Source organism: Ammospiza caudacuta, chromosome 5 (genome assembly GCF_027887145.1).
Source record: "Ammospiza caudacuta isolate bAmmCau1 chromosome 5, bAmmCau1.pri, whole genome shotgun sequence".
NCBI classification, from domain to species: domain Eukaryota; kingdom Metazoa; phylum Chordata; class Aves; order Passeriformes; family Passerellidae; genus Ammospiza; species Ammospiza caudacuta.
Genome location: NC_080597.1, coordinates 15,495,357 through 15,521,695, shown reverse-complemented (window position 1 = coordinate 15,521,695; position 26,339 = coordinate 15,495,357). Strand labels below are relative to the sequence as shown.

Genomic DNA, 26,339 nt, shown 5'->3' with positions numbered 1-26,339 from the left:
TGTTACTCATTACTAGCAGTCTGCACACTCCTGTGACTAGATTGATATTCTTATAATTTAAGAGTTAGTACTTCATCAGGCCCTTTTTAATTTTTTTAATTCCAAACAGTATTTTTTAAACTGCAGTGGTTAACAAATACTATTACTGAGTTTGCTTGTAATTTGGAGAGCCCTCTCAGGTGAATTCCACCTGAAAAATTATAAAAAGTATATAGTTTGATTCTTAGAACCATTAATGAAAATCACATGTCTGCATAAAGTATGCACAGTAATTTTAAGAATAAGATTCTCCTGCTGGGGATAGCCTCACGTAGGAACTGAACACTTCCACCCCATACTGAATGTGTGGTTTGGTGGGCTGGTCCTTGGTTTTGGGCAGTGAATTGAAGCAGGGTGGGTTTGTGCAGCCCCCCTGAGTCCCTCTGGCCACCAAGGCATGGCCTGAAGCCTCTCCAGACATCGTGCCCTTTTCTAGCTGGGCATGCTGGGGGAGCCCCGGCAGGGCCCAGGCTCTGCTCCAGGGCCCAGCAATGGCACCAGAGGAACGGGCAGGGACTGAGCCCAGGAGGTTCCACCTGGGCACGAGGCAGAACTTCTGTCCTGGGCAGTGACCGAGCACTGAACAGATTGAACAGAGAGGGTGTGGAGTCTCCTCACTGGGGATATTCCAGAACCATGTGGACACAATCCTGTGCCCTGTGCTCTGGAATGGCCCTGCTGGCACATGGAGATGGCACCAGCTGATCGACCCACTGTGGCCCCTTCAGCCTGAGCCATCCTGTGATTCACTGCAGCACACTCTGCTTCTCACTAAAAGCAGTAACTACAGGACTTGTGGTTCCTGATGTTTGCAAGCCACCAAACAGAGGGTGACACTTTGGGCGACCACACCAAGCACACTCTCTCGGCTGTGGGGAAGGGTCGCCGTCCCCTCACGCCCCCCTGTGTGGGCTCCCTCAGCCGCTGCCCCCGCGGGTTCCAGCCCCGGGGAGCGGCCCGCGGGGAATCACAGCCCGGGGGGCTCGGCAGCCCCTCTCCGGGCCGGCGGGGGTGCCGGGGCCGCCTGCCCGGAGGCTCGGTCCCCGGCCCGCAGGCTCGGTGCCCCGCCGGGGCTCGGTCCCCAGCGGAAGCCCGGTCCCCTGCCCGGAGCTCGGTCCCCAGCGGAGATTCGGGCCCCCGCCGAGCCTCGGTCCCCTGCCTGCAGGCCCGGTCCCCTGCCGTGGCCTCGGTCCCCCGGGGAGCCTCGGTCCCCTCCCTGCAGGCCCGGTCCCCTGCCGTGGCCTCGGACCCCCGCCGAGCCTCGGTCCCCTGCCTGCAGGCCCGGTCCCCGGGGCTCGCTCTCCGGCCCGGGGCGGGGCAGGGGCGGGCGGGGGCGGAGGCGCGGGGGGCGGGCGGGGGCCGGGCCGTGCCGAGCCGCGCACCGCGCTCCTGTCAGCCCTCTCGGCACCTCCGGGGCCGCGCTCAGCCCTCCGCCCGCTCGCCTCAGCCCCCGGCTTCCCCAAGGATCGCTGCCATTTGCTTTGATTTTATTTTAATTTTTATTTTAATTTTTTTTTTCACCTCGAAGGGGAGGAGCGCGGAACCCAGCTGGAAAATGAACCAGAATGTCTGAGAAAATGTCCAGCTTTCTGTACATCGGGGACATCGTGTCCCTGTACGCGGAGGGCTCCGTCAATGGGTTCATCAGCACGCTGGGGTGAGTGGGGCCGGGCGCGGAGCCGAGCGCGCTGCGCGGAGCCGGCCCGCGGGCAGCGCCGGCGGCGGCGGCACAGGAAGGGGCGGCAGCGCTGCTCGGCGGAGCGGGGAAAGTAGGAAGTGATGGGGAGCGGCAGGGGACGAGAGAAGTTCCCGAGCGGGGCGCGGGCGGCCGCGGAGCCGGCGGCGGTGCCGGGATCCCCGCTCGGCTCCTGCCGGGGCTGCGCCCCCGCGGCGGCCCCGAGCGCAGCGCCAGAGCCCGCTCTGTGCCCTGCCCGAACGCCTTCCCACCGTCTTCATCTACAGCTGACCTTCTAATTAATTAAATAATTAATTATGTTTAATTGCCCGTCCGAGAATTTTTGACAAAGACGTGAAAGGCAAACCGTTTGCTTTCTTGCTCATTGTCCTAATCGGTTCATTAAATGTGTATCCCTTTACTTCAGGTTTGTGTCCAGCACAATCTGGTTGACAGTGATGAGACATTTCTAATCAGATGTTTAACTTCATTGGGATGCTTTTCCCGTGAGCTCTTTCTCTTTGCGAGGTGAAACGATGTATTTTACTTCACTGAACCGCTGCTTGTTCCAGGTTTTTATTAACAGTGACCGCTGCAAATCACTCTTTTGGAATCCAGGAGGGAAAGCTTCAGAGCAGAATGACAATTACACTGATACATTTCTTGACGTTGATACATTTTTTAAAACAATCCTGTAGTTCGGTTGCAGCGACCTGTCCGGAGGGCGCGGTGGTTCCCTCTGATGTTGTAGGAGAGCTGCGGGAGCTTCAGTGACTTTGTGGCATGTCCTGAAACCTTTATCGCTGGAAACAGCTCCTGTGCTGCGTGGTTGTAAGTGCATGATCGGCAAGGCAGGTCAAAATCTTGTAAATATCTGCTTAAACATTCGTGGTACCCTCGGAGTAGCAGTGAAACTTGCTAGGGCAAGTTAATGTGCGTTAAAGGAATCGCTCCCGTGTCTGTGTTAGGCTCCTTGTGTTCTGACATCCGTGCGATGGGGGGACTGTTGGTGTGAAAGTGTGAGCAATGAATGTCTAGATTAACTTGGTGTGCTGCTATTACTGGAAAAGAGCTGGTGTTCAAGGTCTTTTATATTTTTGATACCTTATTATTGCGTCCAATCCTTGCTGTTCACTCTTTTGATCTGTTGACAAGTGTTTTTCCACGGTGTGTTCCTCTATTTGTTAATTTGGCGCCTGGTCTCTCCGTGACTCCCCATGTTGTCTCACATCTTTTGTTTTGCTGACTCCTACAACTTTAAATTCCGTCTGAAAATTTTTGCTTTCTCTAGATGTTAATTGCTGGATATTGCTTCTTATTCTTGTTCTCCCCAGCACTTCCTTTTTGCTGGCACAGTTTGTTGCTGGTTGGTGGTGTTGTTGCGTCTCATTGCTGGGTTCTCTTATCCGGAGGAAGCTGTGTGTGCCGTGCTTGTGCTTTTCATTGTGTTTCTCCTTTCTGAGAACACCTGTTCATGGCATGGATGTTCCTGCTGTGACTGGTGCCTGGACAGCTCTCACTTGAATACGTGTTGGCATCACCCTGACACAGTATTCAGACTGCTGATCCTCCCCTGATCCCTTGGAGTTAAGGCAGGACATTTACTCCCAGTTTTATAGAGGAGCAGCCAAGATCCAGGCTTGCCTAGGGCACATGGATCTTTACTAGAAGAAACAAGTGAGCTCAAGCCAACATGTTCTATCCAGGCTCTCTTTTAGTCAGGAAACTCAGCTCAAAAAAACTACCTGGGATGAGACAGGAGTTCAAGAATGCTGGTATCTCTTTTGGCTTTTCAGCACAGCCCTTTTGTGCTCTGCTCCCTGGCACGGTAAAGGCAGCTGCAGAACCAGGAGACTGGAGTGGAGCAGCTCTGGGAAGCTTGAAGTCACCAGTGGAAAACTCCCATGGCTACTCAATGGGAATGCTGACCCCTCTGCTGGTGGTACAAGAGCTTGGACTGAAATTTAAAATTGTGATGCCAATTATCTGTGCCAGCTATTGCACTTGCTGCCTTTGGACTGGCTGCAGCAACACAGGAGGCAGAAAAACCTCTTATGTTCAGGGAAAAAGCTTAGCCAGCTGCACTTTTGGTGTGCAACCATTGCTGAATTCCTGCACCTTCTGCATTCCTGCAGGTTCTCCGCAGATCTCTGAAAAGAGGAGGAGGCCTCACCTTCCAAAGGTGCCTCCACTTGGTGAGGACAAAGTGGGGTAGGATTGGGAATGATTGCTTGCTTCATTTGACTGATGGGAATCCTTGTTTGATTACTCTTGCTTGGGTTGCTCAGGCTGCTGTTCTGAAAGGTTAGCTTGCCCAGCACCTCTTTTGGTCAGGAAACCCAGCTTGCCCAGCACCTCTCTTACACTACTGAGCCCACTGGGGAGTCTCATGCTGTTTCAACAACTTGAAATCCAGCTCAGGGCTAGTGACTGTTCAGCAGAAAGAAAGTCCTCTTTATTTTAAGCTGTCAAAGGCTAATTGTTTCTTAAATGAAGCATGAGCAAGGCCATTCTATAAATAAGGTAAAAAAGGCACAACACCTCTCCAAGCAGGGCAGGTCTGTCACATCGGTGGACATCACTCCTTGAAGGGTTGATCCAGCTCAACACATGAGTTTTGAGGGAGATTTCAAAGCATAGGCTGTTCCTTGAATTTTGGAGTATTTTTTCCTCCCTTGCCACGTGCTCAGTGTCCAGATTGTGTGTTGGGCCAGGTTGGTATCTGCTGTAACCTGAGTGTGAAAATCTTGCTCTGGTGTAGCTCAGGAGGTGTAAACCATCTCTTTATAGGAGACAGAGAATCCGTGGCCCTGTGTCCAGGTGAGCATGCTGAGAGGTGCTAGGTGAGGGCAGGGCTGCCTTTCCACACCTCCCTCTACAAAGAGGGTTGAGAATTGCTGAAACTACATTCTGTCAGTGGGTCCCAAAGGCTTGGAACACTTCTTGGAGCTGGAAGAAGCCTGTGTCCTTGCCCTTGCCCTCCTTCTCTCTGAGTGGTTTCAGTGCTGTAAACAGCTGTTGGATGTGAGCATGAAGGCTCTGCTTTGAGCTTTGATCCCTCTTAGTCAGAAGAGGAAACTGAACCACTCTTGTGCATCTGGGGCTAGTGCTGTAGGGTGGGATGGGAGCAGGGAAGCTGGGCACTGCTGCTCCAATTCTTGCTCCTCAGTCTATATTTTAAAAGACAGCAGTTTTGCTCAGTTCTGGAAGAAGGGGTTTAACCATTTGTCTCTAGCAGAATGTTCCAGGCTGTGGATCCCACAAGGAGAGGGGCACCTCTGGATCATAGTAAAGGAGAGGGTTTCAGGCCTCAGCATTCTCTCTAGGCAACTGCTGACCTTTGGATTCTTGAGGTACTGAGAGCCCAAGAAATTCCCTGCTCTTTTTTTCTGCTTGGCTTTGGGCTTCCTCTGGGTTTGGATGCTGCTTTGAGGTGCTGATGATGTGTAGTCTGGCTTTTCCAACCTCAAGGCTCTCTGAGTTTCCTCGCTTGCCCTCCTTCCTTTTAAAAAATGAGAGTGCTTTTGGTAGCTGATAGTTGAGGAAATGTTTGGGAAAAGCAATTTGCATCCATTGGTAGCATTCTGTCATTGCAAGATAGGTTTGATACTGGATTATTGAACTGTGCTAATTCTGTAGGACTTTCCCTTTTTTCTTTACCTTTTAGTGTGTTTGGCTTCTGCCCAGTTGGAGGCCTTATATCCCACAGGAGATGTGTGGCAGGGCCAGACAATGAATCCAGTGATCTCACACTGCCCTAGTCTGGTGTTGAGACCACCTTTCCCAATATTTTGGCTGTGAGTGCTCTCAGATGATGCATGGTGGCAATTAAAAGTGCATTAATCACCTATCAGTACAATGAGGGGAAAAAAATATTCTTCACTGGAGAGGTGGAAAAAAAAAAAGTAATGACAATGGCCAGGATCAGCTGTAGGAAAGTTTGACGATGGGCCTGTTAGTCACCATGGGGAGCTGCATTCCTGTCTCACCTCCATAAATGTGCAGTCAGAGATATCCTGGAACATAATTAATGGAGCATGCAGCAGGAGCTGCCTGCTCTGTGATAGATGGCCCTGGATGACGAGGAGTGCTGAGACTTCTAAAAAGCAGCAAAAATTGTGTTGCAAAATACTTTGGACTCATTTCCTTGCATGTAATGTTGATTTTTCTTTAACAACTTCTCTTAATTTGTGGGAGTGCTTGCTGGAACATTCTTATTCAAAACATCCCAGATTTATTCAGGTTTCTTCTCTGGGGTTTTGTGAATTAGTTTTCTTGTTGAATTTGGGCTTCACAGAGAGGTTGAGTCAATCCTACTCTGAAGAGACAAGATTAAGTAGAAAGTACTTAAGAAGCAGCATAAATCAAAATGTTGCAAGTATAGCAAAGGCTGAAATATGTCATCTTGGTGGCTTCAGGAATGGTGCTAAGACAAAAGGTGTAGTGACTGATGATGCTTCCAAGACACCCATGTAGTGTTTTCATCAGTGCACTCATTTTTTCCACCTTTCTCTCCTGCTGTCTGTATGTGTAAGCTATGGTTAAGGAATAGAGTATCCATCCTTTAATTAATAGTGAACTTTGCTTTCATGTGCCAGGTGGACAAGGCAATTAGTCAGGAAAGAATAAAAAGCCTGAAGAAAGTGAGAGTGGCATAACTGTAATTAATCATAATTTGACTCTAACACGTAGAGAATCAAATAATACCTACAAGAGAGATGGGAGTATGAATTTCAGCTTTTCTGTGGGAAAAAGTACTTGTGTGTTTTGTTTCCTAGGTACTTTATCCTCTAGACTGATAGAACCAATGAAATTTGACAGTTTTGATTGTGTGATTCTGATTTTTTTTTTAAATACTATGTAGGATTGGCATTTTCAGGAATATTTTCTCTTGGTTGTCTTTCTAATGCAGCAGCCCTGGTGTGAATTCTGCAGCTGCTTTGAGTATATGGTGATGTACACTTTTCAGCTGCACAGTGTATTTCTCTTCTGTGATAACTAATAAGCTAATAATGCATTATTAACTACTTTCATTGATCTTACAATAAATGCCATGTAAGTGGAGATGTAGGCATATAAATACACCTCTGCATCTCACATACCTTGCTATTCAATCCATATATCAAAGCTCATATCCTCTGTAATTATCCACTCTCACCAGCAATTAGGCACCGCTCCAGCTTTTCTAACAACCTTATTTTGATGCTTGTTTCAAATACTGTAACAGCAGTGCCATCTTTGAATAAACAATGAGACAAAGCTTTCCACAAAGCAGCCTCAGGGGAATGCAGCAGGACATGAGCCCCAGGGGAAGCTGGTTTGTTTCAGAAGTTTTACTTGTTCACAGAGCACAGCCTCAGTGTGAGGGAACATAACATTAGACTTAATTACAGCAGTATGATTTATGAGGCTGCATGCTTAAATGTAATATCCTTGTTTCAAAGGGCTCATTCTCAAAAAGGGTTGGAGAGAAAATGGGGATTAGGGAAAGAACTGATTGATTGGTGTGGAAGTGAGCTTACCTGCTGTGTGGTGGTAACTGGAAACAGGAGAGGACTTGGATTTTGAACTGAGACAGGTCATACAACTTCTGTAGTTCTCAGCTGGGCTGTGGGTGATGTGGGGAGAAGTCAGGAAAGAGAGGGGAGATTGTTTGGTCTGAGTGACCTGAAGTCTTTTCCACCTTGCTTTTACATTAATGATGGGATTGAACTGGACCACCCGTGCGTGGTTCATGGTGTCACTAGAAACCACAGTTACCCTGTATTTTAAAAGTACTGCCGAGGAAGAAGTCAGTCAATCTCTGACTTCCCCAGCCTGGAAGATTGTTTCCCAAGGGGCCCTTGGCTCAGCTGGGTGTTTCACAGCACAGTGAGGTCTTTGGAGCCCTCCCCTGCCCATGCTGCTCGGCTGGAGCCTGAGCCTGTTTGCTGGGCAGCAGCTCAAAGCCATGTCCTCTGCACCTGAAAGTCTGGTGTCTGCTTGCTTTCAAAGGTCTGCTACTTCTTGTAGCAAAAAAGGGATGTGGGTGAAGCTCCATCACTTTGATACACTTGGTATCAAAAAGAAAAGAAGATGAACAGTATTCAATGTTTACTTTTTACCTTGCCTGTGCTGTGTTTTGTCACTTGATCAGAGATGCATATTTTAATTCTGTTAAGGACATGATCCCCTTTATGACTGATTCCTTTAAACCTTCAAATTCTAAAAATTTCTTACTTGTAAATCAGATTCCATCTAATTACATGAACCAGCAGTTCCACCACTATGTAGATGTGTAGGCACTTCCTGAGACAGGTCCTGGTTTCAGCTGTTCATGGTGCTAAACTTTGATGTTCGAGACCCAGGGTAGATGCCTGGAGCTGAATGATTTGCTGTAGAAAGTTTCAAGTAAAATGGCTTTTCTGAGAATAAGATTAACCAAAAAGCCCCAAACCACCACCAAACCTAACAAAAAAAGCACGTTATCCCCATCTTTCAAAAAACCCAAGAGTCTTGCAAATGTCTGTCAAGAGTCTTCCTGAGGGCAGGGCTCTCTCCAGCACCACTTGTCCAGCATGGAGGGCTTGTCTTTCTCTGCCCCTGTGGAGTTTTGCCCAGGCTTAGCAGGTGTAAGTTGTGGAAGGATTTTACCCTAAGACTTTGTGGGCTGTCCTGACCTGCCTCTTGCTGGGGGGCAGCAGTTTTACCTGTCAGGGGCAGCTTCCCTCTGCTGACACTGGGCACCAAGAGCCCTCACCTTGACCTGCATCTGTGTGGGAGGTGAATCCCAATTCCCAGGATTTCCAGGTTTTTTTCCTGGGAGGCCTCAGGAGAGCTTCAGTTGTTCAGCTGCTTTGTGTTCTCTATCTCTGGAGAAGAAAAAATAATTTCTGCTTTTAGTGTCCCAGTTCACTTCAAATAAGAAACAAGCTGAGAAATTACATTCTTGCAAAGTAAGGTTTTGGAAACAGAGTTAAACAAGAAAACCACAGGGTTAAAATGTACTTATTCATGTCTGATATTAAGTACTGCTTGAGGTTTTGAGGGGCTGTTTTGGCTGTGGTAGCCAAAAGGTTGTGTCAGGAATGGTCTTGTTGCTGTTGCTGCTGGTATTGTGACTCTGTGCCTCCGTCTCTACCTACTTCTCATCCTCATTCGTTTGCATGTTTTGATTCCCGTTGAGTAGAAATGAAGTGTTTTCCAAAGTATGTGATTTAAAAACAACTCTTATTCACTGCTTAGTAACAAAGGAAAGAGGACCCTGAAGAGTGGGCTATAGAGTGCAGAAAAGAATGTGAGGAAAACAGCCTCCCCTGTCCTTCCAGTGCTCCCTTGCTGGATGATGAAAATGAGGAAGAGAGGTGTGTTGGTGAATTCAGGATGAGAAATGGGCAGAGCAAGTGCTAGAAGGGAAGTGGGGCTGAAGAGGAGCAGGAGCTGCAGTTCCAAGAGCAGCAGGGGCTGAGAGAAAATAGCTCTGAGAAGCTACTGAGAGAGAAAATAGCTCTGAAAGCTACTGACAAACTGTTCTTTTCCAAGGGAAGAAGTCAGCTTGCCTTTGCCACTGTTTACTTTGCTATTTCAAATGTTTGAGGCCTGTGCTAAGGCTGCTGAGGTTTCAAATACTTGAATATTTGTTTGTTTTTTGTTCTGAAGGTTTTTAACTTTGTCCAGGAAAATGAATGTTTTATATCACCTTCTCCAAGAGAATGTCTGAGGTAAAATGCAAGTTCCTCAGAAATAAATTGCAGTTTTAAGATTGCCTGTGATAGTTTTTGTAACAACCAAAGTTAGATATAGCAAATTGTGGTACTTGGTAATCTTCTATAAGTTTGGAAAACTAATTTGAAATGTCCCTCTAGGTCATTGCTGCTGCATGAATGAAGGTACTGGGTTGAAATTTGTATGAAATTCTTGGCAGGAGAAGGCTGGAAGAGCATATCCAAATGTGGTGGTTATCACTGTGGGTCCTTTCCAGCTCAGATTGCTCTGTGGTTCTGTGATTTGACACCAAGTTAAGCTTCCTCCAGCTCTTTTCTGTAAAATATTAAAACAGTAGTCAAGTTTTTGTTCTTTGACCTCTGACAGATAAAAATCAATGTCATTTAAAAGGAATATCAACAAACAGACCCTGAAGCGAGGCTCTTTATATGCAACTCAAAATACAGAAACTTCTTGTGATTCAATGCTTGAGCTTCTTATCTTGATTCTCTCTTGGAGGCTTGTTTGAATTTCAAACAGCTTTTTTATTCCCTGCACTTGACACACACAAGTTAATCAGTGCTGCAGGGGCAGTTGAAAGCACAGAGAATTAGGGAAACAACTGCTTAAACTCTTAGTAAGCCCCAGATTTTTTATACCTGCTTTCTGCAGTTAAAGGACAGCAATCCAGTTCTTAAGAGTAGATTTTGGGTAGTTGTGTCACGTTGAGCACTGTGATGTGGAAAATTTAACTTGGCAGCTTTAGAGGGCAGCAAAGTTGGATGTGAGCAGTATAATTTTGTCCTGAATCTCGCAATACCTGACTTGATTTGTAAAATCCCAGCTCCTACAGCTCTCTTACTTGTGGATATCTTCAGCTTCTCCCGCATGTGCTTTGCTAAAATATTCTCAGTCACCTTTTCAGTTTGGCATATATTTTTTTAACGTTCAGAAACTATAAATAAAGAGAGGAAGCAAAACCAATATATTAGGAAAGACTGGATATCACTTTTGAAAACACTGAGAGCAGATCTTTGTTCAGTTGTGAATGCTGAAAAATGTTCAAATGAATCACTAAGCAAGTTCCATTCTTCTGATCAAAGAATAAAAGTTTAAAGCCTTCCTAGAAAGTTGGGCTTTTTAAAAAATCCTTTATTAATAAGAAAAAAAGGAAAGCAAACCAACAAACTGTGTGGACTGAAAAAAGTTAACTGCCTGTTAATAATGTTTTCTTTGATGTTTTGGACAATTTTTTAGATTATCAGTTTTTGCTAAGGTGGTCTCAGTTTCAGCAGAATGCATTGTCCTTGCTTTGCTGCCTGGCACCAGTGAGGGTGCCAATCCATAAACTCCTGTTCCAAATCTGACAGGGCTCTGTGAGCGTGGCTCTTTACAGAGAGCAGAAAAGTCAGGGTTTCGTGGAGAGTTTTGTGGAATTTCAGTGGAGTAAAATGAGGTTTTCCATCAGGCTTGCTGATATAAAAATCAGGAAGGGCAACATCTACGCTGCCTTCCAGGATGGAGACAGAACTTAGTAAGTCAAACTTTACTGTCAAAGAGGTTTCCTAAGTCCTGGACTGATGTATAAGTACTTTGGATTTTAATGTTGCTGTGAGAACTGTAAAGCTGATGACTTCACTAAATACAGGAAGTCCAAGTTTCAAATTATATTTTCAGATATCTCTGCAGATATCCTTATGTACCATTGTAGCATGTTATTTATAAAGAATAACCTTGCCTTTAAATAATAAAAATACAGAATAAGATATAGAAAAATTAATGATAATTTTGGTGGTGAGGAGGTAACAACTTACGTGTGACAGGCTGGCCAAGCGGATTAAAGGGATGGAGCACCTCCCTTGTGAGGAAAGGCTTGGAGAAGTGGGATTGTTCAGCCTGAAGGGAGCCCACAGGAAAGATGGAGAGAGACTCTTGACAAGGGCCTGGAGTGACAGGACAAGGGGCAATGGCTTCACACTGACAGAGGGGAGGTTTAGACTGGATATGAGGAATAAATTGTTCCCTGTGAGGGTGGTGAGGCCCTGGCACAGGTTGCCCAGAGCATCTGTGGCTGCTCCATCACTGGCAGTGTCCAAGGCCAGGCTGGATGGGGCTCTGAGTAAGCTGGGATAGTGGAAGGTGTCCCTGCCCATGGCAGGGGTATGGAATGAGATGATTTTAAAGGACCCTTCCAGTCTAGGCCATTCTATGATATTATATATTATTTTCCTCAAAAAAAAGTAATTTACAAAAATCCTTGCAAAGCTTCATGACATTATTTCCTGTATAAGTGATTTAAGATGTAGGTCCTACACATGCAAATTTGTGGACTTGAACTGAAAAGATGTCATAAGACAATTTTTTAAAAGAACCCGTTGAATAGGATACAAATTCAGATTTTTTACTTCCCTGGCTTGATTGTCATGAGTATTAAAAGGTAAATTAGGATTTGATCAAGAAACCCCCTCAGAGGCTGTTCAGAGAGGGCACTGCTGTGGCTCCTGGGCAGCTGCAGGTCTGGCTTAGAGTTTGCTCAGGTTGTGTTAGCAGTGGCTTCTCTTGCAGAAACAAAACAAGGTCAGGACCTGGCAGGCAATTAAGTCTTGTCTGTATTAACTTTTGTAGTTGAACAGGTTTTTCTGTCACTGAAGGCAAAGACCAATGAATGTCCCACACCCCCTCTCCCTGTAGTATCTGGGATACAGTAAAACCATGGAATGTAAAGTTTGGTTATAACAGCTCATTTGAGGCCGTGCTGTGCACGGGGCTGGTGGAATCAAACTCTGGGTTTCATCTGATCCATTTCCTTTCTGTGCTGGATTAAACTGTCCCTGTGATTAGGCTGCTCCTAATGGAACTGTTTTCCCTGAGCACAGCTGGAAATGGGACAGTGCTGGTTTGAGTTTTTAAGCATGGATCTAAAGAATGTTTGAAGGGAAACAGTGGATTAAGGGGTAGGACACGAGTAGAGGAGCCGCTTGTGCAAGGTTGTTGACAAATTGTGGATATGACCAAAGACTCCAAGTTCTGGGCCAGTGCTCTTTTATAAGCATTGATCTGGTGAGCTGTTCAATGCATAAATTCTTTTATATTGGTTTATCTCACAGTAACTGGGCTTATGCCAGTAGTGACAAAGCTAGTTAGTTCATTAAGGCTCCCCGCTCAAAAGGTGTGTTGCTTTATTTTAAGTCCGTGTCTAAAGATTTTATCAGAATTTATCACTTAGAGAAAACTGTGTGCTGAAGAGAGTCTTACACTTGCTGGCATTATTGTTATGCTCATCCATTGAGGGGAACCTCGTTGACTGATAAGTATAGTTAATGTTCTTCATTTGTAATGGAGGTGAGAAAGAAAATCCTTTATGCAACCTGATAAGTGGGGCAATAGAAGTCACCTCCCAAAGCACTTACACTTGGTAAAGCTGCATAAAATCTGGGCTGTGTTACCCAAGAAACTTAGAATTTCTTCTAAGAAAACCCAAGAATTTCTTTCTTAGAAAGAAATTCAGCATCATCAGGGCAAAGTGTACAGGCCTGAATGAGTACAGAGAACACAAGAGAAAAACATCAGTCATAGACAAGAAAATCTGCTGACCCAAAAGCAATAAAGTGAATGTGCCACTGAGCCCTCTTCTCTCTGAAAACTGCTATCAAAGAAACTCCTGATGTTTGATATGTCCTGAGTTCAGGAAAACAAGAATTCACAAGTTCTTGGACTCATTGGACTCAACGATCTTAGAGGTATTTTCCAACCTAAATGATTCTATGATTATATACAACTATTTCCAAATAACTAATGAAAAAAATACCTGACATCATCTCAAACTTTTCTTTATGGCAGAAACAGTCCTTAAGTCTCCAGAATTGACACAATTGCTTCTGACTAACAATAATCTGGTATCATGGGATGGATCGAACTTCCAAAGTGTAAATTTGTATTCGTGTGGATCCAGGGTGCAAGAAGCAATCACAGAAAAGAAAAGAGACCAGAGAGAATTGATATTATTTCTAATACAAGAACTGGAAGCTTTGGGGGTACAATTAAAACAATAATAAAAATGCCATCTGGAAAAAGAGATGCATGGGTGCATCAGTAGGAGTCAAAGCAGAGAGGTTTCCTAGTGACACTTTGATTTGCAGATGAAAGTGAAACATTTTATGGGCAGCAATTAAAAACTGTTCAGGCAAGTTAGGGAAATGAATGTCAAATAAAGCCACTCTCAAACAGCAGGGCGGGGTCACTGAGTTGGTCAAAAATATATTTGCTGTGGTTCTGATCTATTTTTCCACAAAATATAGGTGAGGGGTGCTTTGGATTGCTTTGTGTTTGAGCCTCAGCAGAGACTTTTTAGGAATGACCTTGCAGATCAGTTACTCATCTGTGGAAGCACAGGTGTGAGAAGGCAAGGGGCAGCTTAGAAGGTGACAAAGTAGGACAGAAATTTTTGACCTCTTTGGAGAGAACTCCTCTTGGTGCTTAAAATTTCAGATGTTTTCATTTTAATTTATCTGAGGAAGAAGTACATGGTCAGTACTGTGCTGAGGCATCTTGAGAACAGCTGGCACATTTGCTGAAGGAATTCATAGGAATTAAATGTACTTTCATGGGTGCTCACAGATCTAGGAGCAATGGGGTCACCTTGATGCCTCACCCAAATTAACTCTTTGCAGATATGTCCTTAGGCAGGAGATCAAGGAACTATTTCAAGGAATGACTGCTGAAAATGGCATTGCTTTTTCTTTCCTTCTCATAATTTGCAAAACCTTCTGAATAAGGTGCAAAACCTGCAGAATCACACACCTGATGAATGTATTGCTCCTGGAACAGATTGCAGATCAGCCAAAAGCTTTCACAGACCATTTGGGCTCTCATGATCATCTGAAAGCGTAGCATCCCCTCAAAGTGGCAAGATCAAGGTCTTCTGATCTCATCAGGCAAATTTGGAATTTAGAAATGAGGTGGTACACAGGTGGTTATATTCATTCAGAAATTGTATAGTGGCTTTGAAACTGGGGGTGCTGGAAGAGTCATGGCTGATTTGCAAAATGTGTGATTTGGTGGCATGTAAGCAGGAAGTGGGAAATGGTGCAGGAAATGTGACGTTGGCAAGACAGATAAAAGAGAGAGAGCCCAGCTCAACAGTGTCTTATGGGGGCATCTCTGGAGTGTGTGGCTGAGGAGCTGAGGGGTTTTTCTGCCAGAGAACTGGTAGTTATGGCTGTCCACTGAGACAGTTGTGATTTATTTCACAAAATCACTCAGTGCTTGTGAAGTCAGGCACCAAAGGGCTCTGCAAATAGGAGAAACTTGGCTGAATGACTTTTGTAGATACAGAAACAAAGAGTAAACCATCTATGGATCAAAGGAGAATTTGGAATTCCAAGTAGTTTGCTAAGTCCTTGAGACAGCAGGCTTTCAGAAAAGACACCCTATCTCAATGTGCCCACAGGCTGATGGGTGTGGGTAGAAAGGGTCATTATGGACTTCTACCTTCAACTCTCTCACTTTGTAGATTCAAGGAAATGAGGGCACTGTGTCCCACTGCTTTTGAGGAATTTAAAACAGGAGTGGATGTGAATATGAATTATACTCCAGAAGCTATTTTATTTCAATATAAAGCAAATTCCTACATCATTAAGAACTTTTGGGGTGATGTGGACTGTGTAGAAGATCAAACACTAGGCTGGAAAAGCTTGTTCCAGCCTGTTTGGTAACATGGACATCTCTTGGATGGAATTTTACAGGAGAGCTTATGAAGTCCAGGGATTGACTGGATGGGAATGAGACATAATGAATCAAGGAGAATTCAGTTCTAATTGCCCTTTGTGTCTCCTTTTCCTATGTAGTTGAAATATGTGTTGAAATAGTCAACCCTTGCAGTGACAAGTGCATAGACTAAGAAGACCAAGTTCATGTCCAGATCAAGAATAAAGATTTCCAACAAGCTGAGGTGAAAGCATTTTGTTCAGTAGCTGCTTTTCATCTATTATCTCAGTTTAGCAGAGGTCATAGAAGAACTAAAAGAATTTTATCCCTTTAGACTGAAAGGACTGAAAATATCTTGTCAGCTCTTCTTTTCAATTACTGCAGTCCTCTGAGGATAACGAAGACATTGCATTCACAGGCTTGTCTGGGTGATGAAATGTCTTCAAGTATCTTCAAATGCTGTCAGAGTGGTCTCTACACCTTGGTTGTGGGTATCTGTTGTTGGTGGATGATGTTAGCCATTGAAGGAGCTTTAGAATTTCTGTTTTGGCTGGGTTTTGGTTGTTTTTGTGTACTGGTAGCTTGAGGGATCCAATCTGAGTACTTGTTTTCTAAGGATTGTTGAAGGCACTTATTGTTTGTGTTAAAAAACTGGTGCAGGTTTTTTCTCCCTGACTTTTGCAGCCATAAGAAATATGGGTCTGTTTTGCAGGGTGGACCTTAAATACCTTCTGTAAGTTCTCAGTCCTTCTCCATATAAAATGGGAATTGTTGTGAATGCAATGAGGTGTAGGTTATTTAATCTAGTTGAAGAGAAGAGGGAGGAGGATTTTCCTGTGCATTGTGAATATTGGTAGCTCTTTCCATGTGGTTTGGTCCTAGTCTGGGGATGGGGGATTTTGGGAGATTTTCCCTCTGGAGGCTGCTCTTCCCAGCTTAAACTGGCACCTAGGTGTCCAGATGAAATTCTGTGTGTCTGGATTTATGGTTCATATCAGCCCTAATGTGGCAGCAGCTGCTTTCAAATGGGTCTTGCTTAGAGGGGATTACAGGGAGTGCTGTGAAGTCTCATTTTACTTCCTCCACCTTGGCTACAGTGTGCTGAGAGAAGGGGAAGTTGGATATTTGTGCCATCCCTTGTAGATACAGAACTGAGCACTTGCTGGTCAGCACTTTTCTGGGCACTTTGTTGCCAGAGCAAGTCAGCAGAATATCTGATTTAAATACCATTGAAAGTCTGCTCCACAGCTATGACAGGATCTCTTCAAAGTTAGTTGGCAGGAACTTAGCAGAACTTTGGTGAGGTAAGTGCTGAGATACTTTTTTCTAATTTCAGGATGACAAGTTAGAGACAAGCTTTTCTGTTGTATAAACACAAAGCTTTAAACACAAACAAATAGTTATTTTTGGTGCTCTTTTCCTATGACAAAAATTAAACTTGAAAGGTAAAAATAAACATAAACATGTTCTAAAACATTTTCAGATTAAACGTTAGAAAAAAGAAAGATCAAAGGCTCAAGCTCATTTCCAACTCACATAATTGCTGACACAAAGCTGCAGTCCAGCCAGATGAACAGCACTTTGTGAGGTACAGGAATAATTTGTAGTTTTTTTAAGTAACCAGAGTAGCAAGCAGCATATATATATGGAATAAAGTGGAATAAAGCCTTGTCTCTGTTTCAGTTTTTCTAGGAAATATGATAATATTTAAGTTTAACTAATATCTGTTTGTATCTTAATGAATCACAAGAGAGCAGTTAACTTCTGATGTCTTATTTAGGAAGAATTTATATGTGAGTGAACTGTGGTGTCAGAGATGATTGTGTCTTTTGCCTTGGTGAATAATTTTTCAAACCACCAAGGCTGTGGATGTACACTTACTCTGCAAGCTGTTTTTTATCAGTGGTTTCACATTACTGCTCCCCATCAAAACAGTTTATGTGAGTGTTCTCAGCCCTCTCTAAGCAATATGAGCTCATATACTTAAGCAATTTAGTAGATGATTTGTGCCAACGGGGTTGACTGTTGCTTAGAGACCCTCAGGCTCTGAAAGGTTGTAATGTGAAATGAATGACCCAGATTAATGTTTACTTTTGCCCTTGCCTGCATTTGGGTCAACTTAGTTCTGTTATTGAATGTGGTGATCTGTGGGTCTGGTAACTCAGAGGAGTGTCAGGTTGTGGGCACACAGTTTGTGGTGGTTGGGAGTGGGGCTATGGCTGAGCCTCATCCCCAGTGGCTACAGCTGGGCAGGACAGGGAACAGCATTGAAGGCACTGAGCCATGGAGTGCCAGGTGTGCTGACCAGTCACCAAAGGGAACAGAGGGCACACAGGTGCAGTGCATGAACGTGAGGGGTGTGAAAGGTTGGGCTAAAGAGCAAGAAGGGAGGATGCTTGCAGCCCTCTGAAGTGACATGGCGTTACTCTGTATGGGTTGAAGCTTTCTGAAACTGTGTGATAACACTCTGTGTATTGTGGCTGTCTCAACGTGACATGTGCTGCAACATCAGCTATGCTGTTTTATTTCCATCTGTCAAATCAGAAAATAGTGGAGAATTCTGCTCCAGAGAGGTGCTTGGGGCGAGGCTGGGATTTCTAGTCAGGGAGGAAGCTTGGGAAAAGCATGTCTGTTTTAGCAGGAGGCCAGACCTTCTTCCACTTAGGCTGAAGCGTCTCAATGTCCTCTTAAACGGAAGTGTTAATCAAAATATAGCAGACTAATTGTTTATGTGAGTGGATGAGATTATCCCAGACAATGTGGTGCTGTTTGACTTGGAGAAGGAACTGTGTAACTGTATGCAAAGCTGCAGCACTCTGATAGACGATTGGCTTTTTGATTAGGTCATAAAATCTGGGGAGGTGATAAAAATGGAGCTGATTTTTGGGTGGGGTGCTCTGCTATCTTTTCAGATCAGCTTATAGCTGTGGAGTATTATTTACTATGCACAAGTGAATGGGGACTAGTAGCTGAGGCAGTGGGCAGGTTTTTAATCTTAATGTGCCAGGCAGCAGGTTAAGCTCTTGTGATAATGTGTCCGAGAGCTTTGTGGAGTGATAAGGAAAAGGTTAGAATAGTTTTACTGTGCTAAATATTATTGCACCGTGTTAGATTAGAACTCTTTAAATGAGGGTTGTTTGTACCAATTAGTTTAACTTGAAAGTAGATGTGAGCTTTGGTGTGCTTGTTTTTGTGTCCAGGTTCCCTTTGCAGGGAGAGTGTGCAGTAGTGGTTGCTCCTACAAAGTCTCTATGGGAACAGGGGTGTAATGAAAATAAATCTCAGGATGTCAGGCTTGCCTGTAATTGCATTTACGACCTTGCACTGACACAAGGAGATGGAATACACAAAACACCCTGAAAAGCACAATGCCTTCTTCCTGAGAAGAGCTGCTGAAATGTATCCCATTTACTCTGCTCTGGCCAGAGAGAGCTGACATCTCTAAAAAGGGAATCAGGTGGCTTTCAATTGCATTTCTGCATGGTCCCCACCATCCTGGTTGAGAGCTGGTCATGCAGGAGTAAGGAATAGTGGCTACTTAGTCCATCACCCATCACATTCTTGCTCCAGTTCCTTGTGGGAGCTGCATGGTTCTCTTCAAGCTGGGTAATTTATTTTCTCCTGTCATCCCTCATACTGTTTCTGTCCCCCTCACTCTGGCCTTGGAGCCCTGTGCCATCTCATTGCCAGCCTTTCCCACACCCCCTGTTGCTCGAGGGCACCAAGAACTCCTTGCAGGACAAGCTAAAGCCCCGCATGCTCAGCCAGGGCTCTGCTGTGTGTGCAGAGGAGCTGATCCCAAGGCTGTCCCTCTGCCATGCCTCCTGCCCAGCCCTCCAAGCAGTTGCTTGCCCAGTGCTCTGACAGGTCCTGCCGGTGAGCGGAGAAGGGGAAATGTTATTTTTTCTCATGTATACAATGAAAGGAAGCGCTGTAATAAATGGAGTGAGGTAAAAAGGCTTTCCCGGCACATTACCTTCTAACACTTCTTCATCCTGTTTCTCTGCTCCAGGTCCCACTCTGCTGTGGGCAGCAGGACTGAATTCCCCACAGCTGGCTCCTGCCTGCCCCCAGGGCCTGGCTTCCTCAGGCAGGGAAAGCCCTGCTTTGTCCTGTCAAGGGGATGAAGGATGTCTCTCCCTTGGAGCTGGGCAGAGGAGGGTCTCTTGCACCTCAGTGCACTGGAGCTGGTGTAGGGAAGTGCTATTTCATTGCTAATATAGCAAAAGGAATAACAAAGTCTCCAGAAATTATGTAAAAGACAAGAGAGGTGGGTGGGAGGGTGGAGAGAGGAAACACTTGGAGATGTCTGCAGTGCTTCCTGTTTGCTTCTGAAAATTATGAGTCAGATCCCCCAGAAACAAAAGAGAGGGGTTTGAAAAATGGTGAGATTTAAAAAAAAAGTAATCATGCGTGCATCTGTTCTCTTGGTCTTCTGGTTTTTGAGCTTTCAGAGCTGGAGACCATTTTTCACATTTTTCAGGGCAGTGGTGACAGCAAGGAACACACATTCTTTTCCAGTGAAAGTAGATGGATTTTAATATCTCTCAATGCAGCATCAGGAAGGAGACCAATAGAAAAGACACCAAAGATTGCATGGTCTGGAATAAAATTTGTGATAGCATCACAGTTCTTCTAGAGTTGATTGCATTGGCTTGGAGAGGTGTAACCCTGGTTTGGCTTTGGCTTGGTTAGATGTAACCCTGGAGCTGGTTTGCCTTTGCTTTCTGAGGTGTATATACTTTGGCACAGAAGGGAGAAGGTGCATTGTGTGTGCCCAGATTGTGTTTGATACTGATCCAGAGGGAAGAACCATGCTCCTTTTTCCCAGGTCAAACACAGTCTGCATCCTTAAAAGCCATGGATGCTGTGGGATTTGTAGCATGAGTGCTGATAAGTGTATGTGTGTACAGCAGGATTGCACTTAAAAAGGAAAAATAAAGTGAATATCATTGTTCCACTTATCGTATCACCAAGTGCAGGCTTTTCTAGAAAACCTGATTTCTTTGTTTCGCTGCCAGTTAATTCCCAGTAAATATATGTAAGTGATAAAAGACTCCAGTTTTCCCAGTAGAAAGTGATTATTTGCAGGTGCTTTTCCTCCATTAAGGTGTCAGGATAAACTGTGTGAGGAGACCTGGAAGCATTTCCTTCAGCTGAAAAGAATGCTGCTGAACTGGAGGGCCTGAAGGTAGAAGGCCAAATTAATTTCTTTGTAACAGAGCTTGTTAAGACACACCTTAGAAGGTGATCTGACTGACAGGTGACAGCACAGCCAGAGTCAGAGCTCCTTGGTGCTCAGCAGAGTTATTACTGAGAGCTCAGGTGGACCCCAAAAAAGTTTGTATTAATAAATAAACACCTGGTCTTGTGTGCTCTGGGTGCTGAATGCAATAGCCTGTACTGCTGTAAGTGTTTTCTGGAGTCATTGTTGCCATTATGCTGTCCCCAAACCCTGTGCAGAGATGGGCCTGGAGGGGTCCTGGAAGTGCTCAGCCACCCTGGTTAGAATGCTGAGCTCTGCTGAGCAGATGTGAGGCTTTCTGTGCCTCAGAGCTGGGAGAGTCCTTGGGCATGTGAGATGGGCTGTTGTGAGTGTAGCCTCCTGGTGGGAGATGCCAGCCTGCCTCGTGGTTGGTTTGAGAAAGGTCTGAAACAGTTTTGAGATGTGAACCTGCTTGTGATGTCATTTTCCTGCTTTAAAATGATGGTCATGAAAAGTTCCCACAAGTAGAACAGGCTCACACCTGTCCCCTTGCACAGCGGTAACCGTTTTGCCACCCTGCTTGTGGCTGCTGTTTCGTGACTCTCCTACTTCCCAGCTCCTTCCACTGTGGCCAGAGCATTCCCCAGCATTTCCTCTCCAGGGTTCTGCTCTGAGCTCTATGTGGGACTCGCTCAAGCGAGTGTGTACAGGTCGGGGTAGGTGTGGCAAAGGGCCCCCAGAGCAGCTCCCAGCAACTGGGAAAGCAGCTCTGAGACAATCTGGAACAGCTCCCAAAATGATCTCTCCCCGTAGGAAACTGGCTCTTCTCAGTTTTAAAACAAGTAAATAAAGTCACTGTGATTTCTCACTGTTTTCTTTTTTTTTTTTTGTTTTCAGTAATTTTTTTTAACTTGCTGCTGAAGAAAGAGAAGAGCAAAGAAAATGCAAAAATACCTGGGCAAGCTGCAAAAATTTGTAAACATTTATTGTTGCAAAGTGAAAATAAAAATCATACAATCCTTTGTTGAGAGAGTTGGAGCACGTGTTGATGTGGAGGAGTTTCCTGTGCACAATTCTCATTGCCACCGGTGAGAGCTGGACACATCAAAGGGCGAGCAGACCTTGTTCAGGGAATTCCTGCCAGCCAAAGTCATTGTCCCCAGGGGCAGAAGGAAAGGCTGAAACCAGCAGCAGGATTTTGGGAGCTGGATTGCGTGCTGGCTACAAGCTTGTTGGTGGTTATGCTGCTCAACCTGAGAGCTGTCTCCTTTTATCTGACGGCAAAACAGGCAGCATTGTAATTCCAGAGCAAGGGGGTGGTCAGAAAAGGTTCATGTTCCCAGTGTAAAGCCCAGGTTTGCACCCAGTGCCAGGATATGGCACATCTCATGGAAAGGGGCTGTGGCTGGGGGAGCTCAGGATGTGTTGTATGAGTGTGCTTGGACAGTTTCTGTGGCTGCTGAAGAAAGGTGCACTAAAGGAGGGGTATAAAAAACACTGGGTCACGTACTGAGTTGCTGCAGAAAAGGGCTGTCTGACTAGTTTCAGTGGAATTGTATGTGTTCACACTAGCCTGGGACTTGTCCCCATTGTTCAGCTCTGAAATGAGGCGAGCCCTTTCTTTGTTTGGTACCCTGACATGTAACAGTGTTTGTAACAGGGAGGGTTTTGTTATCTGTATTGTCTGAAAAATTGGGTTTTTTTAATTAAGAAAAAAATAAGGCATGTATAATTTGCCTCTCCTGTGTAAAATAAGCACCTCAGAATGTGTAAAATGTCAGCACTTTGGTTGAGCAATGTTTTCCACTCACATTTTTACATAGTGTGACATGGGTTGGTCTGCTGGATTATTGTTGTTTGTGTTACAGAATGGAGAAAGAACTTGGATAGTTTTCCAGGATTTACATTCCAACCTGTGTTTGCTGGATTGATAGTTTTTTCATGTATATATTTTTGTATGCATTTGTTTGCCTGCATATATGTTGTCATTCTGGATGCTGAGGTTCATTATAGGCCCTACAGTAGCGTCTGGGGCTGGTTTGTTTGCTTAAACAACAATATTTTTACATTGTGCTATTTCAGCAAAGTTTCCTCATTTTCTTCCTTTGCTTATGCTTCCTTTCTACACTAAGTGTTGCCATTTTGATGAGTAGGTGTGACTGCCTTCATTACAGGGATGAAGTCACTTTTTGATCACTGGACAGATATTGGCATTTCTCAACTGTGTTTTTCTGGGTAAATCTCTCCATTTTCATTTAGTGCTGTTAGCAGTGAACAATCCAGCCTTTCTGACTCCTTTTATTAGCACATAGTTCTTCAAAGCAGTCCTTTCAAGTGGCCATTCACAAATACGGGCAAAGGTGAGAAAAAAACCTCATATTCTTCTGTTGTAAACTAGATGTGGAATTTCTTTTGATTTGGATTATTTTCCCTATGCTGCTGGCTTAGCTTTGTTGTCTGTGGCTGAATAGGTAACTCTGCAATGAGTTCTGCTTGGTTTTGGGAGCAGTGATGCTGTTACTAGGATCTCTTTTCTGAAGTCACTGTTTACCATGGAAAATTAAACTGCTCAGTCTGATAGGGACCAGTTAGTGAGCTGCATGCCTAAAAATTCACATAAAGATGCAAGGTTGCTTCTGACACCCTCATTTTTAGTTTACAGTGGTCCCAGTGTCAGTGTTTCTAATGTGTGTTAGGTTGATATACCTAATAATTCTACTTTATCTGTGCTTTCTTACATTGAGACAGCTGAGTTGCAGACCTGTTATGGGTGGTTGTAAAGTGTGAGCAAGCAGAGTTAAAGTCATGTGTGTAATCTTGATTTACATCTAAGTTTGGGCCAAATCCTGGGCTTGTTACAGTGCTTGCATTCCATATGTAGTTAGGTGGATTAAGTGGAAATGCTGCAGAGATTAGATTGCAATTAAATCTTTGATGAATGACCATCAGTGTGAGGTGCTGACACTGCTGGTTCTTTAAACTTCATCCCTCAGTGCAGTTCTGGGAAGCTGGGATGATGGGGGTGAAGTCCTGGCCTCAGAGACATCAGTGGAAATCTTGTCCATTCGAAGACAGCCAAGATTTCACCTAAAAGGAAAATGTTAGTTGTGAAAAAATTGTTCAGTCCTCCAGGTGATGTGCATTATTATTGGGTATGTGTTCTGCAAGCCACTAAAGAAAGCCTTCAGAAAGCTTTCCTAATACTTATTTTATAATTTCAGTTTTTTTAGCTTTAATACAAATATCACCCAAAAGGGGGGTTGCCTGTGGAAGGGTTTTCCAGTTAAATGCCTTTGGGCTGTCGTAACATCCTTGTATGATAGACTCTTACTTTTCATATAAAAAAAAATTCAAAAAGAAACAAAGGAAGAAATCAACCATTTCCTTGGGTTTATGGGAATGTAATTTGTTTATCAAAGGCACTGAGACAGACTGAAGCCAAAACCTGCCTGGGAGCAGAGTGCCACTGTTGTAAGAGAAGTACAGCAGGACTGGGTGTGCCTGGGGAGGGAGCTGGGTGGGATAGGCTGGCACACCTCCTCCCATGGCCAGTTCCCCATGGAATCACAGAATATCCTGAGCTGGAAGGACCCACAAGGATCATTGAGTCCAACTCCTGGCCTTGCACAGCCTCAAGAATCACACCCTGTGCCTTAGAGCATTGTCCAAACACTTTTTGAGCTCTCTCAGCCTTCTGACTGTGACCAATTCCCAGTCCCTTTTTGACAGCAGAATATAAGTGTGCTTGGCACCACTGAGACTTACTTGATTTATGTTGTTTTGATGTGAGGATCTTGAAATTCTGTGCAAATGCTCATTTGCTTGGCAAAAATCAGTATGTCCAAGTGTACGTCTGTACCATTTTCTTGGTGCATTAATGGCTTACCTATTACACAGGCCAAGAAAATTGCAAAACTGAGACTAAAATCTAAGGACCATGCTTTCTCCCTTCCTCTGCAACCTCCAAATAACATTTTATTCCTTTATTTATAACTTATTTTAGCTCTGTTCTTATAATTTAATGCGAATTGCACAATGTTTTAAATGTAAATATAGCTATAAAAAGGGATAAACAAGTTCTACCGAACAGAAGCTTTTGCAATCTAAAAGCATGATTGGATATAACACAATACAATAGAATAACAAAATGACATTTGGGATTTATAGCTGGATTACTTAATTGAGCAGAAAAACTTCTGCTTTTACTCCCTCCCCCTTGACATGCAAGCCTGCAGGTACAGTTACAAGAATATATGAATGCACTATCAGATAAGGGAAAAAACTTTAGGGCTAATTATTTATGCAGTTATTAGTGCAAACATGGAGCCGCCTGCTTGTTTGGTGGTGTTTTTGTTTTCCACTGTGGTGTTTTTGTTTCCCACTCTGTGCTTGGGATTGTGCTCTCTGCCCTTGTGTCTCCACACCGTTTGCTAATACAAAGTGACCCCACAAGCATTTTTGGGATGGTGGGAATGGCTGAATGTTCCTGCTCTGTGTAGCTCAGATAAAATGCATCCACACCTTGGTTTCACGCTAAAGGTTGTTAATGGTGAAATTTGTGTGCTGTTTCAGGCACCTTCAGGAGTTTGGAATGTTTTAGATGCATAGAATTTTGCTTTCCCAGTGTAAGGGTATTAATTAAACATCTCCTTTCAACCTGTTTTATGCTTTGTGTTTGTGGCAATTAAAATTTGTTCAGGAAGGAAAGTATAAAGTTCCTAAAGTTTGAGGCAGGCAGGAGCCAGAGTTTCTTGTGTCTGTGCTGCTGTACCTGACTGGTATGAAGTGAAGTTCTTAAAATATTGTGTTCTGCTGTCCTTCCATTTGTTGGAAAAGCTTTTTAGCATGGAATCTTCCTAAGTTGTACAGAGGTTTAATAGCCCTTCTATAAGTGCAAGGAAGAGCCTTTTTATTTTCTGAGCTGGGATTTATGTAGGGGACCCTAAAAAATTTGAAAATATGATGGTGAAAAATTTGGTGTTGGAAAGAAACAGGAAAAAGGACACATTTCATGCAGGGTAGCTAAACATAGAGTTGTAAATAATTTGAAGCAGGACTGGTAGTCAGAAAGGAGTATGAACTCACATTTTTGGAAGGGTGAGGTAGAATGACTGTAAATTTTTGGCAGGAGACCACTTGAAGCACACAAGAAGTGGGCTGACCTAGATGCCTGATAAGAGGCTCAATGAAATGAAAAGTGGGTGGACTTGGAGAAGAACTGGGTGGATCTGATTGTTTTGGCACTTCGGTATTTGATGTTTGATTTCCAGGGCAGAAAAATTTTAATCACCTATTGTTCGTTATTGGTTGGTTTCTTGGTCGTATGACTCTCATCTCCCTTCCCGAGTGGGTGCTGGGATGTGTGGAGCTCAGGAGAGGCTTTGTGCTGCAGTTTGGGAGGAAAGAAGTGTCCTTCTTGGCAGGTGCTCTGGAGGAACAATTCTGTGGAGGAGGTTGTGTGAAGGGAAATCTGAGGAGCAAAGCGAGGGAGGCTTTGTGGGCCGCTCCTTTGTTCACGAGGGGATGTTGAGGTTATGTGGTTTTGGGATGGAACCTCAGCATTCTTTGTGAGCAAATGCGGTGCTGGGCTCCACTGGCAGTTAAAATGTCCAGCTTCTCTTGCTGATGCCTGTTACCAACTTTGCCCCTCTTCCTGCTGCTGCCCAGGCCTTGTGCTGCTCAAAAAGGCAGTGAAATTGTAATACCATTAAGAGAATAAAAGCTGAGCAATTTGAGTGTCTTGCATTGAAGACATTGCCTCTAAATTAGGTTTTTCAGCTTTTTGAGGAGTAAAACACTCCATAGATGTTTAAATAGTACCAAATGTATAATAGACATCAGCAGCTGGGTCTTGTATTTTTAAACAAGTTATGCACACGTGCACTTCCACCTATGGGAGAGTCTGTGCTCATGTGTTTATTCGCGTATTGTTGTACTTAATAATATTGGCTATGATTACTGGGTGGAAATCTCTGTTGGTAAGAGGAGACAAAATACATTTCAGGTGGTATTTTTGAAACTGAAGGTATA

The 26,339-nt window shown here is 44.2% G+C and overlaps 1 protein-coding gene across 1 annotated transcript in view; it reads left to right on the top strand.

Annotated features, from left to right (window-relative positions):
• The first annotated feature begins 1,487 nt into the window (after positions 1–1,487).
• Positions 1,488–26,339, top strand: part of ITPR2 (inositol 1,4,5-trisphosphate receptor type 2) — a 241,630-nt gene continuing 216,778 nt past the window's right edge. Inside the window, exon 1 of the mRNA XM_058805787.1 lies at positions 1,488–1,696. Within this exon, the coding sequence (XP_058661770.1) occupies positions 1,605–1,696 (92 nt within the window). The 5' untranslated portion in view covers positions 1,488–1,604. The remainder of the gene's footprint in view (positions 1,697–26,339) is intronic.